The sequence below is a fragment of the Ananas comosus genome, linkage group 1 (genome assembly GCF_001540865.1).
Source record: "Ananas comosus cultivar F153 linkage group 1, ASM154086v1, whole genome shotgun sequence".
Taxonomy (NCBI): Eukaryota; Viridiplantae; Streptophyta; class Magnoliopsida; order Poales; family Bromeliaceae; genus Ananas; species Ananas comosus.
The window spans coordinates 5,378,658-5,395,762 of record NC_033621.1 but is presented as its reverse complement, the minus strand read 5'-3'; the positions used below and the strand labels follow the sequence as shown (position 1 = coordinate 5,395,762).

The 17,105-nt window shown below is 37.0% G+C and overlaps 1 protein-coding gene across 1 annotated transcript; it reads right to left on the bottom strand.

The window, feature by feature from the left end:
• Positions 1,077 to 6,948, bottom strand: LOC109711820 (homologous-pairing protein 2 homolog). The gene is made up of 6 exons (XM_020235089.1): positions 6,806 to 6,948; positions 6,658 to 6,683; positions 2,673 to 2,940; positions 2,233 to 2,303; positions 1,950 to 2,138; positions 1,077 to 1,398 (listed from the first exon to the last, which is right to left on the bottom strand). The coding sequence occupies exons 1-6, from the start codon at positions 6,831 to 6,833 to the stop codon at positions 1,300 to 1,302; spliced, it is 681 nt and encodes a 226-aa protein (XP_020090678.1). The 5' UTR covers positions 6,834 to 6,948; the 3' UTR covers positions 1,077 to 1,299.

Below are 17,105 nucleotides of genomic sequence, written 5' to 3'. Positions count from 1 at the left end.
CCCTATAATGATACCTCTAACAGAACTTCGTCATTTGGCAGGAAATAAGTTATAACCATTATGCAAGACCCCTATCCTGCCACTAATAATAATTCGAAGTTTGTGAAAGAAGAGCAAAAGAGCTTGACCTAAATTATATAAAACAACTGTCATTCTCCAAAAGATAAAGCTATTAGTGAATGGTATTTTTAACATTTATATTCAACACTTCCCCTCTCATCTGGGCTCGAGATTTTTTAGTAGGCGAAAGACGCGGACTTAAATTAAATGGGAGGAAGTTAAATAACGCTAAGAGCCTGGTGGGATTCGAACTTAGGACCTCCTATTTTGATGTCCTGAAAAAAGAGTAAAAAAAGCTTGACCCTCTAGGGTTTCATTAATGAATATAAATAGTACAGAATGTGTATACAAGGCAACCTGTCCCAGCGATAATACAGCCAAAATACCATATAGCCCCTATACTATATATGGACAGTAGTAATATATAATACTAAAAAAATATTGCTACATATATCGTAACAGACTAAAATAATCCTAACAGTTCAATAAAGCCAAGACCAACTAGTTGAAATCATATGAATACTTGAGAGGCATGAAAGGGCATGAAAAAACTTTGTTTGCTGTCCTATATGAGCCTCATTTAACAAGGAACCTCTCTTAACACGTCAACTACGATGCATCATGACTTCTTGAGAAGTCATTTGACTTCAGGCATAAAATTAAGTTTGACTAATTAGGCACACTATGCACATTACTAGCTATTTAAAATATGTTACAAATTTGATTATTTGTTCTCTAACTTTTGGCACATATGATCCTACATAGTAGAGACATCATTACATTCTTTTACCAAGTCATCTTTTTATACATCATTTTATTAGTTCTTTAATCTGTTACTTATTTGGACATTGGAATTACTTTGATATTTTTAACAGATTTAGCAGTATAGTGCTGCAGTCGTGCCACATTCTCAAGGATCAGGCTGAGATGAAGCCTAGGCCCTACTGACCAATCCATTAATGGCTCTATCATCTTCCAGAAAAATCAGTAATATGCATTTGCTTCTGTATGCTGCATGCTGAATCTTGTCAATTGCTTAAGAGTATGGAACTAACCGTACAGAGAAAAGTGGGGCTAATTAAAAGGAATCAAGTGTTGATAGATGATTCGGCGATCATTGCTAACAGAAGTGGACGAAAAAAGAAGAATAAATCATACATAAAAGATACACACTTACCCTACCTTTAAAAACTTTGGAACATATATGAGTTGAAATTTAGTTGCAAATAAAATGCTGTATTACTGTGATGTCTTTCTCTTTTTACTGAGGTTCAACAGGTCACTATAGGATTGTAAGCTGACCCCAACATCTTCATCATACTCGAGACCAAGTTCCTCCTGCAAGGAGATAACTGTTATTCAGAAGGTAAAGAACAAAAAAGATGTTCATGTATAAAAACAATCTTGCTTAATGAAAAGACAACCATGTACAAAGAAGCCCCAGTTTATAGCCAAAAGTTTGCTCAGGAAACACAGAAAAAAAATCTAGGGAAGAATGCCTCAAACCCCCTGAACCACTGCACCTTTACATATGGAAAATTAAACTTAAAAAATTACAAATGATAAAACAAGCTAATAAAAAAATTTATCTACATATGCCAAATTAGTTAAAAACTGCCAATCACATAAACTGCAAATGACTCAGCAGCTCCAACACCGACCGCGACAGTTCAAAAGAAGGGTAAGACGTAAACTTTCGATTTCCACGTGATATTCGCATGCCAATAGCCATTATTGTAAAATCAGAGGTAGATGGTCGAGTAAAACGGGCGATTTTTTTTCTCTTTTCAAGTTTGAGTGATCATCTGTAGAAACTGAGTGGTTCAAGAGGGTCTGGCACATTTTCTCACAGAATACAAGGAAAGAGAACGATGATGCAAATGAAAAACCTTGAATTCTTTTACATCCTTGGGTGAATTCTCTGTTATCGCATCCCATAGTTCTTTGAAGATCCTCTTTCGCTTTCTCCACTGATTAATTTTCTCAGAATATGATTCTTCTACTACCTTCTTCTCTTCTGGTTTGACCAAAACAACTCCACTACGCAATTTCACAAGCTTGTCTTCCATTTCCAGGACCTGGATTGATAAAATTGTTTCTAATTTTATTATTGGTTTCAAAGCACATACTTGTTGCAGATCAAGAGTATCAAATGTAATTTTCAAGGCATACCTCGCTTCGTAATTTTGCCTCTTTAGCATGAATTTCTCCCAAAGTCAAGCTTGATTGGAGTGCTCGAATTTCTGCACTAGAATGTGGAAAGAGTTATATATTGAATTGCAATTCTGTATAGGTAGTTTACAGAGTTTTACATATATATCCCTGCGAATTATATATTTACACTGTCCACCACGTAATATCTAAATTTTCATATATATATCCCAAGAAAATGCAGTTCTCTATTTAAATGCTAAACTCTAAGGTTAAACAATCCATTTCATGCTGGAAGTTAAGACATTTTATTTCATGCTGGAAGTTGGTTTTGTACAAGAAAATGTTATTTAACGAGAGGAATCAATATGTGCAAAGATAAACATATGCAAATAGATTCAGCAATATATGTCTATAATATTTTCTACAATGACTAAGGAACAAATTGCACTGAACCATACCAGCCTCAACCTCCGCTAGGGCTTTCTTTTGAGCTTCAAGTTCTTCCTGTAGCTTGCTATTATCCTTCTTCATCTGATCGAGCTCTTGCCCATTGGGTATCTTGAATTGATCTTGCCGAGCAAGATAGATCCTCTGCTTACCATACTCTTTGAAGGAAATTTGTCCGCTATCACACAATGCATCCAGCGCTTTCTGGACTCCAGTTTTCTTAAGATTGTACTTTTGCAATGCATCAGCGACATTTTGAGAATTTAAAGGCCTATTTTGCTGGCAAAAGAACAGCATAAGAAGTTAATGAACCATTTCACGATGATAACCAGGAAAAACAAGATACAGTCAGATTCTCATGATGCTTCCAAAATTATTATGGAGCAATTGCTTATATACCCCTACAAGATTCCCGACTTTCTTATTTACCTCTCCTAGAAGGCAAATATTAAAAATACCCTTTTAACGTTCCAACCAAGGTTGAAGGTGCCGCCCCGTGCCTTACGGCACGGGGCGTGCCGTACCGTGCCAAGGACGTAGCGACACGCCCCCGTGCCACGGCACTTTAAACCTTGGTTCCAACCTTTCAAATGTACCCCTAAAGTTAAATTCTGTTAGTGAACTGTTAGGAACAACAGTTATTTCTATAAAATTACTATTTTGCCCTTTCAAATATACCCTTCTACCGTCACCAACTTTTCTTATTTGCCTTAAATTAAGGGCAAAAAGAGGTATTTTGACTTCTTCCTTTTCAAATATACCCTTTTACCGTTACCAACTTTTCCTGTTTGCCCTTAAGTTAGGGGCGAAACAGGTATTTTGACTTTTTTAACTCTGGTAGAAATTTAACCTAGGTTTAACATGAGATAACTTAATGGGTACTAACAGCGGGAGTATTTTTGAGTAATTGAGAAATATACGAGGGGTATATTTGAAACAAAAAAAAAGTAAGGATATATCATATATTTTAGAACTTTTGAGGGGTATATAGGCAATTATCCCAATTATAAACTACAGAAGGATTATAAGAAGGATAATAAGCAAGTGAAGATAAACACATTCGATGTCCTACTTTTGAGTTGTCAGCCTAATCTTACAGTATATCAAACAACTGAAGAGCATCCAATTGTTAATCAGAATAAAGAACATATCTATCTTACAAAAATAGGACTTGGCATTGAATATCAAAGTTGGCACAGCAAGACCAGTGTGTTATATTATTTTGGTGATTAGATAGACTAAGCATAACAAAAAATAACAGTAAGTTTGTGTAATTACACTGTGACTTCACTTTCTGTTTTTGAATAAAGCTCTAGAAATAAGATATCATCTCACAAGAAAAAAGTAAGATCTCTTAAAGTTATAAACACAAGATAACTGATTGGGAGACTTGCAATCACGGGAGAAAACGTTAGGATTCGTTGATTGATTTTGAGAATATCAAACCAAAATCAACAATGGCGTGATTACTTTGTATTAAGAAATGGTCTTGCGGTGAAAATTCATAAGCTCTGGATTTGTATTTCTTTTCTTCTTCTCATCTTTCTTTTTCCTCTCTTCCTCATTCACAACCCCCACACCCTTCCCTTGACGCATTCCTATGTAACAACTCATTCCCTGTTTGAGCTCTCTAACCACAATTAGCTTTCCATATAAAGAGTTAGAACCATGGGGAAGTCCCATCTATCAGAAGAAGGTAAAGCAAGAGAAAAGACTAAATTAGACTCAGTTTCTCCAACTTAAATAGTGCATATTGATAGATGGATGATAAGAAGAATAGAAAAGATATAAGCCTGCACAAGAGGTGGTGCAGAAAAAAGGGAATATGATTTGCAAGAACTTGGATGCTACATAATTGAAGATACACTAAGAATTCTCCAGAACTCAACCATCACTTTAGAATATTCAACATATATATGGCATCAATAGCTCCAGAGGAGTAAATAACATAATAATGCAACATGGAGAAAAATGACTAAGGCATACAAAAGAGAGCAGAGAAAAAGCAAAAGGCAAGCAAACAACAAATTGCAAAGTTTCTTTTCAGATTAACAATATGGTCTTGTGACAGACACAACCCACGACAGAAATAAGTAACTCTGACAGCAAGTGGTAATAAACAGATCTTCTGGGCAAAAAGATTACCAATACTTTTCTTCAAAGACATTATAAAAAAGCTAACATATAGTATCAATAGAAAATCGTGTTGATACTCAAGGTATCCTTAGAAATGGAGTGCTATATCACCTTTTTAGAAGAACAAAGAACTACTATTTAACAGCTGATCATAACTGATGGTGCAATAATGTGCAAAGGAAAGAAGAAAAACTAACCAATAATTATAAGGAAGGTATGTACTTACCATTTAAGGATCAATCCTTAAATAGAAAAAGAAAAAGAAAAAACCAATTAAGAAGCATTAGCTATACCAAAAGACAGAGTCTTACAAGCTACAGCTAGAAATACTATTCTAAAAGCCTGCTATCTAGGTAGGACAATAACAAACGGTATGCACGAAGTGAAAAGAAAATGAGTTACCAGTCACTCCATAAAAGCAAATACTAACATTACAGTATGCCACTATTGAGTAAAGTTTAGCTGACTAACTAAGAAGATATTTCGTGAAGTTTGCTCAAGGATTGAAGTGTATGATGATAAGCAACTCGTCAACATGACGGAGAATGTCAACCAAAAAAATCCCAAAAAGAAAAGAGAATGCAACAAAATTTGTGCAAATAGGCTCCAAACAGCATAAATTGATTATCAACATATCTGTCAATTCAAATAATACAGAGAGAACATTCAAGTTGTAGATACGATATCAAAATTGCAAAATAATATATAAATAGGATAAAGCACTGGTGCAAGAAAAATAAAAGGATAATATAGTTCACTCTTTAATCCACTTATTTGTCACATCAAAACCCTAACTTGTCTAATCTAAAATGCTGGTTTACAATAAGAGGCTTATCTCTTTCTCAAAATTCAAGGTCCAGTTTTCTAGATAGTGTATATGCTCCATTACTACTCTTGTTACATCAGCCAAATCAAGCAGGATTTCTTGTCCTATTGAACAAAATAGCAACTCCAAAGTTGCTGAGAACATAGGCCTTGAATCCTAGATCAAGTTACCCTCAAATTCCCAAGATTTGATCCTTAACAACCATTATTTTGTACTCATTTTTAGAGCACGTTGTTCTGTATGTCCTGATGCACATCTAAATTGAACAAGATATGTGAAACTCATAGCATACATGCAATTTTCATGTCAGAGTCTAAGTACTTAGATCCACTATACATGATGAGAATAAAAAAAAACACCATAACAATATAAGAGAGAGAGAGAGAGAGAGAGAGAGAGAGAGAGAAGCTAGAATGCTTCTAGAATGCATCATTTCGTTAATGGGGCATCTGAATAGACGATCGTGATTGGCACCATTAATCATGATCTAGGCTATCTGAACTTTCTAAAGACTGAATTTCGTGATTTTGCAACACCATTTGACTAGTATTCAAGTGATTCCTTGGGACCACTTGATCACTAGTTAAACGATGTCGTATAATTGTGAAATTCAGTTTCAACGAAGTTCAAAAAGCCTAGATCATGTTACACAGCGCTAATCGTTGATTTGGATGCCAAGCATCAAAACAAAGTGGAAGCAAAATAGCCACATATACTTCTATAAGTGTTCCAGCTTTACTCTATGGAAAACATTACCATTCTCGGATCACAAAGAAGCATAACTGCACATATCTAATTGAGTGTTATCTATTCCCAGATTAACACAATGTTCATATTACTCCTGAAACAAATACCCCTCGAGGGAGATACCAAACATTTGCTTCATGATATTGAGCTCGAGCATAAACTACTGGTTTTGAATCGAAAGAAAATGTAGCTTTGTCAACGAGACCAAAACCCCGAACTCGAATAATTTCCAATAAAACTCAACTCGAAAACAACAAGAAAATAGTTTAAATCAGATCTAGGGTTACCTCGTTCACGAAGTTGAGAACGATTCCTGCGGTCCAAATTCGAAGGCGAAGAAGCTTGGTTAGAGACGATGAAATCGGAGAAAAAGTTCGTAAATAAGGGGGGCAAAAAATGGGGGAGAAAAAGAGGAGGAGGAGGAGGAGATGGTACCTTCGACATTGTCGGGTTTGGGCGCCATATTCCTCTTCTTCTTCTTCTTCTTCTTCTTCGGGAAGGAGAGGTAAGTGGCGTCGAAGAAGACGATGAAGAGTGAGACGGTGATCGAAGTGAATTTTTTTGAGGGGAAACTTCAAATACCCTAGTTTCGTACTTTCTCACTTTAATACCATATGATTTAACATATATCAAATTAGTATCATATGATTTCACACTTTTTCACTTTAGTACCCTGTGATTTCAAATGTATTAAGTTAGTACCATGTGGTTTCAATTTTCTCTTTTTATTATCCATTTCGGGTAATATAATTTAATGAAATATTAAACCACAGGGTACTAAAGTGAGAAAGTGTAAAACCACAGAATACTAACTTGATACACTTGAAACCAAAGGGTACTAAAATGAGAAAGTGCGAAATCACATGATACTAACTTGATACACTTTAAACCACATGGTACTAAAGTGAAAAAGTGCGAAATCACATAGGGTATTTGAAGTTTCCCCTATTTTTATTAATAATCCTTCCCATTTTTACAATTATTTTAAAACTAATTTTTTTAAAAAATAACTGTACCACATCATATTGAGATTTTGAAAAAATAAATAATATAGACGTCATTCACCGTACTCATAACTTTTCCTAAAACTATTGTAGAAATAATAGAAAAGAATAGAAAAAGGAAGAAAACGGCGAACAATTTATCTTTTTTTAAAAACGGTAGATCATTCACTGCTTTTGTATGACTGTAAAAAATTTAATCAATGTGGTGATTACCGCTCTCACTAATATTTCTTTCTTCCTCCACCATAAGACTATATTTACAAATAAAAATTTAATGGATAAATTTTAGAATAAAATTTTAGGAGAAGACTATACTGCATTAGAATCTCCGATCAAAGTCGCTTTGTTTGCGCTGTACTTATACTGGTCTTTTTTTCTCTTTTTTTTTGGCATTTGGGCATCTTAAAATAATTTATTTTATAATTAATCTTTTAAATAAATTTGATCTACAGAAATAATTTTATAATAATGTCAATGTTGACATAATACTGGATAGCAGAGAGTTGATAAAACTTATTCTTATTATTAGTAATAATAATAATAATTATTATTATTATTATCTATAATATATTCTATAATAACTCTATATTAATCTCTAAAAATTTATCCATGTAACAGCCCTACCTTTTTTGTTAGGTATGGGCTCTATCTTGCACTACCTTCTTTTTATTACTAGCTTTTTCCCTTCTTTCGACCGTTTCTCTACTCAACGCTTTGTCATTCCTTCTTCTCATCGCCGCTTCCTCCATCAATGTTTCAATGTTTGCGCTACCCTCCTTTGTTGTTTTTAGTACTAAATTTACCATGCCTAGATCTAAATGCTACTCGATCTGCTATCAACCGCCCAAGCTTTGTTCATCGTCATTTTCTGTCTCCTTCTCGCCTCTTCTCCCATCACGAATGATACTTCAACTTTAGCTTTGGCTTTGGCATTGGCTTCAGCTTCGAATCCATGGGCATGCAATAAGGAAAGAGGTCGTGGTTGATGGTTGGTACCTGAGACCCAAGTTCGAATCCTAGTTGATTCATATTTTCAGCTAAGTTTATTTCTAAATGAAATAAACGAAGCGGGTAGCGTGCTACCTATCTCTCAAAAAAAAAAAAAAAAAAAAAAAAAAAAAAAAAAAGGAAATAGGCCGTGGTGGAGCATGCAGCCATCCAGCCATCTACCACTGCTTGGTCAGCGTCGAGGCTCGTGCAGATCAAAGCCGTCGAGAAGGTCACATCTAACCAGTGGCAATCAATTAAAGCTAGCTGAGGTGAAGACGATCTGGTCACCCAAAGTGGAACCCTTAGATCGAAAATTTGCAGAGGAGGTATATTATGATTTGGTGGGTTCTTTTTCTTCTACTTTTTTTTTTTTTTCTTCTCATCATTTATTTTTTGTTGTTGCTATTCTCTTTCTCTACTTCCTATAGCTATGGTAGTCTATCTCTGATGCACTCTGTCACCATTACTCTAAAGTCAATTTGGTATTGAAGCTTATTTAAAGCTAATGGCTTGTTTGTTTGGGAGCAACAGAATGAAAAAAGTAATTTTCGGACAATAAACAACGTGTTTGGTTTACCATAAAATTATTATGCCCGAAACTTAAGTTTGTCAGAATGCCGTAACTTTACTTCACCTCGGGATAGGACGAAGTCAATTGTAGGAAGAAAATACTGGAAAAATATATATAGTAAAAAACAAAAGAAGGATTTTTTTATTATATTATAATTAATTTATATAGTTTTTTTATTATATAATATAATTTATTACTTATATTATTTTTTATTTTTTATTACATTATAATTTATATTTATCAAGTTATATAAAAGACAGCAATATTATTTTACGCTATTTATTTCCTACTAAACAAATAATAAAACTAAAAAAAACGTTACTTTCACAGCCAATAAAACAAACAACTAAAGAGAAGTTATTTTTATGTAAACTCTAGTTTAACCGAAAGCACACTTCAACCCAAAATTCAGTTTTTGGCAAAACAAATACACCCTAAAAAATAAAATAATAAAATTAAAATAAAAGCATATAGAAATTTTTTTTTTTGTTTACCGATAAAACTATAGAAAATATATTGTAATTGACTTATATTAGTAGAATTTATTGCATACGATATTTTTTTTCATTATACTTTAGCATGAGAAAGCATGGAAGTGAAATGTATAGTTAAATATCTATTTTTCTTTTCTTTTTTTTGGAAATAGACTTTTATTAAAAGTTAAGCAAGCACAGGATGTGTAACAATGCAGTTTGGTGCATCTAGTAACAAAAACTTTTGCAGTTCTAGAGGATGACTATCCTCCCAAAAGGTAAAGGAGTTAGCATATCTACCAAAATGCGCAAGCCAATCAGCTGCCTGATTAGCTTCGCGAGGGATGTGACTAATACAAAATGAACAAAATGAGTGCAAAAGTGAGAAACAGTCAGTAAAGATAGATCTTTGCTTCCAAGGGATCTCTGTTTTCCTCGTTAAGATGTTCACCAGGAACATCGAATCGGTCTCCAAAATTGCATTGTCCAACTGCCGCTTAACAGCCTTAGTAAGAGCATACCAAGTGGCTTTGGCTTCGGCATCAAGAACTAAATTACAACAAAGTCTCCCAGCACCTGCAAGGATAAATTGACCATCAGAATTACAAAAAATAAAGCCAGCTCCTCCAATACCATATGTAGGATTATAAGAACCGTCAGAATTAATCTTAGTCCAACTGCTGGGAGGCGGATGCCATTCAATGGTTCGGCTAATCCTAGATTGCCTTGGAGAAGTAGGCTTAAAATATTCGACAGTTCTAGACAAAGTGCGATGAGCCAAGACTTGATTGGAGTCTCTTATTCTCTCAAAGAGAAACCCATTTTTATGCTTCCAAAGGGTCCAGAAGCCATTTAAAATAATAGAGTGAAGGAATCTTCTTTCATCACTATCGAGCAAAAGGCCGTCATTTAACCAGGAACCCTCGCACCAAAGGTTGAAGTGCTGTAGATGAAAGCTCACCAAATTGCATAGGCAATTCCAGAAATTTTGGGCTATAGGACAATGAGCGAGGATGTGGGAAACAGTTTCATTCTCTTGATTGCATAGGGGGCAAGTAGGATCACTATCCGGATAGAGTATGTGCAACCAGGATTTAGTTGGGAGCTTAACCCACATAGCTTTCCAAGTAAAGATTTTAACTTTGGGGGGAATAGATAGCTCCCAAATAGTCCTCCAACCAAGCCAATAATGAAAGTCATTAGAAGGGTCAGGTGAGAGATATCTATAAACGGAACTTGAGGAAATTTTACTATTGGGTCTAGGGGTCCAAATCCAAGAGTCAGGGGATATAGATGTAGGGAGTGGAATAGTAATAATCCATTGGATAAGGAGCTCCCCAAAGCAGGCATTTAGACGATTGAGATTCCAAGAATGACGATGAATGAGCCATTTGACTTTCTTGTTACCAAAAGGAAAGTCCATATTAATATAGGTAGGCTTCCAAGCAAGAGGAATATAATCAATCCAAGGATCAAGCAAAATCAGAGTAGAAAAGCCATTGCCAATGGACTTGATGATACCACCCCTCAGATCATGGATGGAGTTGGATATAGCAGCATAATAAGGAGAATGTTTAGTCCGAGGTTTAGCAATAGTCCAAGGGTGGATAGAACCATAATTTCTGTTAATAAACTAAGAAAGGGCAGTATCTCTGTTAGCAAGAAGGTGAAAGGCTTTAACTCCAAGAAAGGCAATTCTAGATCTTCTAAGATCTCTCATGCCAAGGCCACCATTAATTTTTTTGGAAGTGATAGTGTGCCAAGCATTAAGATGAAAACCCTGACTAGCATTGTGCCTTTCCCACAAAAAGAAGCGAGAAATTTTAGAAATTTGGTCAACAACACCAAGAGGAAGGATAGTGTTGGTCAACGCATAGGAAGGCATAGCAGAGATGGAAAAGTTAATTAAGGTGCTTCTTCCAGCTTGTGAGAGAGAGTTGCGCTTCCAACCAGCAAGTTTGGAGCTAGTCTTGTCAATGATGTCTTTAAAGTGACTAATACGAAGTTTAAAGGGGGAAAGCGGAATGCCGAGGTAGCGAAAAGGGAAGGATCCATGCCTAAAGCCAAGAGTTTGACGGATCAAATTGATAATAGCTTGGGGGGTCCAAATAGGTAGGAAAAATTCAGATTTGGTAGCATTAATCTTCTGATTAGTGAGGGAATGATAGGTACCAAAGATGTTAAGGACTTTTTGACAATTAGCAACAATGGCTTTGGTAATAATGATAATGTCATCGGCAAACATTAGGTGGCAGATAGGATCACTGCCGCGCACCGAGAAGCCATCCAAAGCATTATCACGCATAGAAATGTTTAGAAGGGCCGAAAGAATATTGGCACACATGATGAACAGGTATGGGGATAAAGGGTCACCTTGGCGAATGCCACAGTAGGGATTGAACCAATCTATACTCGACCATTAAGTAAGAAAGAAAATGAAGGGCTGGTGATGCAAGCCTTAATCCAATTAATCCATAACAGAGGAAAATTCATAAGAGAAAGAACTTTAAGGATAGCCGCCCAACTCAAGCGATCGAAGGCCTTTTCTATGTCAATTTTGATAAGCATGTAAGGAGTATCGGTTTTCTTAGTCTGAAGCATGTGGATGATTTCCTGAGCCATCCAAGTATTGGTAGAAATAGACCTGCCAGAAACAAAAGTCGACTACTTAGGGCTAATGAGATTTGGGAGTAAAGGTTTCATGCGGTTGACTAAAAGCTTGGCAAGAAGGCGGTAGCAAACATTACAAAGAGATATGGGCCTAAAATCGAAAACACGGAAAGGATTAGGCTTCTTAGGTATAAGAGTGATGAATGATTGGCCCCATGGGTGCGGCAAGCTACTCTCATATTGAAAATATCTCAAAGCCAAGCATAGGTCGTGACTTAGAATATCCCAATACTTGATATAAAATTCGGTGTGAAAACCATCAGGCCCAGGAGCCTTACCACGGCCCATAGAAAGAAGGGTGGAATGAATCTCCTCATCAGTGAAAATGAATCTCCTCATCAGTGAAAGTTTTAAGAAGCTCATCATGATACCCAGAAGAGAGACCGGGAAGAGCAGGCCATCAAAACTGGGCAGTATTGATAGATGAAGGATGCGACCACAAGTCAGAACAAAAATTAATAAAGGCGTTAGAGATCTGATCATAGGAATCCACCCTGATGCCATTTTCATTAATCACAAAGTGAATACTATTTCTTCGACGCCTAAGCAGGGCAGTAAGATGAAAAAAGCGGGTGTTTCTATCTCCGTCATTCACCCAATTAATGCGACTTTTAGAACGCCATTTAGTGTCGAGTTGGCGAAGGAGGGCCTGATGTTCCTTATAGGCAATAGAGAGGTTGACAGAATCCTCAGGACTTAAAGAACGCTCACAATCCTTAGCCTCAAGGATGTGATTACGGTCACAAACACAATCAATACGATTCTCAAGTTTGCCAAGGCTATGTCTATTCCACAAGGAAACATTACATCTAATTGCAGTAAGATTGCGATGGAAATTGGATAAAGAGTTAGGGTAACTATATAGGGTCTAGGAGTTAGCAACAATAGAGGTGACTTCGTCATAATCAAACCAGAAATGTTTAAATCTAAAAGGCTTCTTCCCTATATGGTGCAGGCGAGTTAAAGAGGTAAGCAGGGGTGAGTGGTCGGAGCCCATGCGCGGCAAATGTCTAACGAGACAATCAGGGTAGAGAAGCATCCAGGGGTGGTTTCCCAGAGCACGGTCAATGCGAGCACAAACATGCCTGAGGCCTTGTCTATTATTGCACCAAGAAAATGGAGGCCCGGAGAAGCCCAAATCAGCATAGGAAAGTTGGTCCACAAAATTTCGAAAATCACGAATACCATGATTAATAGCAAAAGGCTTGCCCCCAAGCTTATCTTCTTTACTGAGAGTGACATTGAGATCACCCACAATAAAATGAGGTGCATTAATACTAACAAGAGAAGCAAGCTCGGTCCAAAGAGATTTGCGAATAAGATAAGAAGGACTAGCATACACACCAGATAAGATCCAGGGAAAAAACCCATCAATGGAAATAACTGCATCTATTGCCTGTCTCGAGTGGATAAAAGTAGTAACTTGCACCTTGTTAGAGTTCCAAAGCAGCAGAATCCCACCTGAGAAGCCCAAGCTCGAAATTTCGGAGGATCGCCAATGATAGCCCAATCTGCGAGCAAAATTAGGACCAGAGATAGTGCTTGATCTAGTCTCAAAAAGAAGGATAAGAAAAGAGTTATGATTACGAATAAACTCCCTACATCTATCCATGGTGGAGTTCTTGGATAGTCCACGGCAATTCCAAGCGATCAAATTCATTAAGAAGTTGTAGAGCATGAGGGAGGCTCAGCATTAGCCGCAGCAGTAATTAGCTCAATTAAAGCCCTAGCATCATTGGCCCTTCTAAAAGCCGAGACTTTGGGTCGAAGATTAGATTTAGCAGCAAGTGACGAGCGTGAAAGCTCGTGGGCAAGCTTAACCCGCCTTCCAGAGTTGCACCTTCGCAACAGTGAAGGAGTAGGAAGGTCTGGATCATCTTGTAAGATTTCCTGGCTTCGCAAGTCTTGCGTTTCTTCCCTAGAGCGAGCGAGCGAAGAGAGAACTTGCTCAATTTGGGCTGCTAGGTTAGTATAGGTGGTCTGAGAGGAGAGAAGAGGAAAAGAGAAAGGTTTAGGAGGATTTGTAGTTGGGTTATCTCAGGGGCGGAGCCATAGAGGGCCCTACAATGGCCATGGCCCCTCCTAAATTTTTTAAAATTACATATAAGTACTTTATAATAAAAATTAAAATATTATAAATTTTAATTTTAGGGGGCCAAATTATTTTTTTAATAAAATTTGTGTCTCAATTTTTTAAAAAAATTTTTTGGTCATTTTCCTTACTCTTACGGTCTTGTTCCTCTTTAAGCATATTATCGTTAACAGTGAATTTGACAATTTTTTTTTTTTTTTTACTATCCAAGGTCGAATTTTTTTCCTAGCAAATCTAAATCTTGGCCTCCCCGAATCTTAATTTCTGGCTTCCTCCCTGGGTTATCTGATGGGTTTGAAGGATTGGGTATATGTAACATGTCAATGTCATTGTTCGGGGCATTTAAACTAAGTGGAGGGCTAGTAACACAAGCAATAGGATTGGTAGGGGTTTCATCCATCATCATATCATGATCTGATGGTAAATGAGTGTCTTGTGGGGCAAGCAAAAGATGGGTAGTACAGGGAAGGCTTTTCTTGGAGGTTGAGCCATCACGTGGGCTGGGATTGCAACTTTTCACAGTGTTTGAAGCCATAATGGCCTAAGGGATTGTCCCAGACGGATTAGACAGAAAGGCCTCACTCTTGCTTCTGGACCGTTGGATGGCTAGTTGAGGAGCAACGGCTTGATGTCGATGGTCGACTGGGTTGGCGTCGGGCCCGGCAGAAGGCATCGTCGGTGATCTATCAAGTGAGCCACTAACCGTGTGGGTGGGAATTGCACACCGGCGACTGCGGCGGCGTTCAACGCGAATCCATGGTCCAAATAATGGAGTATCAGCATTCGAAGGGTGCACTTGTGTATAAGGGGGTTGACTGGTTTTAGAATTGGAGTGAGTAGTGGAATTGCCTTCATCAGTAGTGGTCGTTGACGAAAGAGGGCAATCACCAAGGCGGTGCCCGATTTTCCCATAGTGGAAACACATTGCCGGAAGGTTTTCATAGGCAACGGATTGATAGTAGCGCCCTTCGATAGTTTTCACCCAGGTACCCTGTTTCAGCAGTTGGTTAAGATCAAGCTCAACGCAGACACACGCATAGCGCCCTCTTTCCCTATTTAAGATGCATTCATCAATCTTGAGAGGTTTACCAAAATGGGAAGCAATCTGAATCAAGATATCTCTATCCCAATACTCGTTCGGGATGTTGGATGTGGCCCACGTGATATATTCAAGGCGATCCATAAAGATACGGTCAATCTATTTAAGTCGATCTATAAAGATATTTTAGATCTTACGGTTAGGATGTATCTGGACACGTCCTTGATGGACGGACGTGATTTAACATCCTTACATTAAGTTATACATAAATATGTAACATACGGGAGTCCCGGTCTAACCCTAATCCAATTGTCTGTGACGGCTCCATCTCCGGGGATAAGGGAATTAGACTCGAAACGTCCCGTCTTCTTGCAGATCACAAACGAGGACGAACCACGAGAAAGAATCACCGCTTACAAATCGGGTACAGAAATCGAAATCATGGCAGAAGGTACGATCTAGTTTCTTATAAAGTTTCTAACACGGGATTCCTAAGAGGTGGATCCAGACACGGGCAAAGCTAATCTCCTCTAATAGAGGTTGAAAGTTGGGGCGCCAATGAATGAGATTAAGGGGAAGGCCTTTAATTGACCACGGATCGCCAGTGATCACCTTCATCATGTCCTCCTCCTCTGAGAACTTGAAGACAAAAAATCCAGCAGCCATATCAACCACCTGAAGGGCACCTTTTGGGTTCCATTTAAGGGCGACGTCTCGCCGAAGGCTCATAAGCGGAGGTGGTTTGCCGAGAAACTTGCCAATTAGGCTGAAGCTCCATTCCAAGCGGCTTTTCGATAGTAGTTCAGGGGAAATGAAAACTTCATCGGACGTAGAGGACTGAATACGTTGCAACTGATGCAAGGAGCAGGGTGAAGTGGAAGTATTTTGTCTGCTGAATAGTTGAGCCCAGGAGGTTGGGTTTGATCGCTGAGATTCACTTGAATCTGGTGGCTTAGCAGGTGGGATGGGAGGAGGGGAGGGGAAAGGAGGTGGATCGTTAGAGGATGAAGCCATTTTCTTTGGAAGTCCAATTTAGTTAAATATCCAAAAGTGTATAATGGTGTGTTGATCCTATATTGACCATGCGTGATGCGAAATTTAAAAAAAAAAATCACTTGGGCAGGGGAACGAATTGCTTTTCACTAAGTTTGGCACCAAATTTAAATAAATTTTAATTTAACTGCAAGAAAATCATTTAAATGCATTTATCTATAAAATTCTTTGTTGATTTCAATCAGAATTCCCACTAAAATCTATTCTATTTTGTTATTTTGTAAAAACAAAATGAGAAATCATTTTGGTACAACGACTCTTGTTAATTCCATCCTCAGTTGCATAGCAAGAAAGATACTGTAAAATTATGATTAATTTACGAAGGAGTATTTTCAACATTATTGATAAGGTATAACTAATAATAAAATAAATAAATCCTCCCCAAATCCAAAGTAAAACCATCGGATTTGAATGACACTCAAATTGTATTACGAAAAACCGCATCAAATCATTCCGAATGAATTGAATGATCAAGACCATATTGCAAAAGGCTTCCTTAAAAATACTCTTTTTTTTTCTTTTTTTTTTTTTTAACTTTCCTTCCTAACTTTTAAAAACCATAATTTTTTTTACCATCTTAACATTTCAAATTGCTGCATTTAACCTCCTTAAGAATTTCATCACTATTACATCCATTTCATATAATTTATATAAAAACTACTCTTCAAAATAACATAAATACATTAAAGAATTATTTTTTTCTTATATAAAAGGTGCAATTTAAATATTTTGCCCTCTCCATTCTCTCCATTAACATCGTACCCTCCTAAAACGATTTCTGCAATTTTAAGGAGGCTATAAATTTTAAAAGTCAGAAAAAATGTAAATAATTACAAAAAGTTT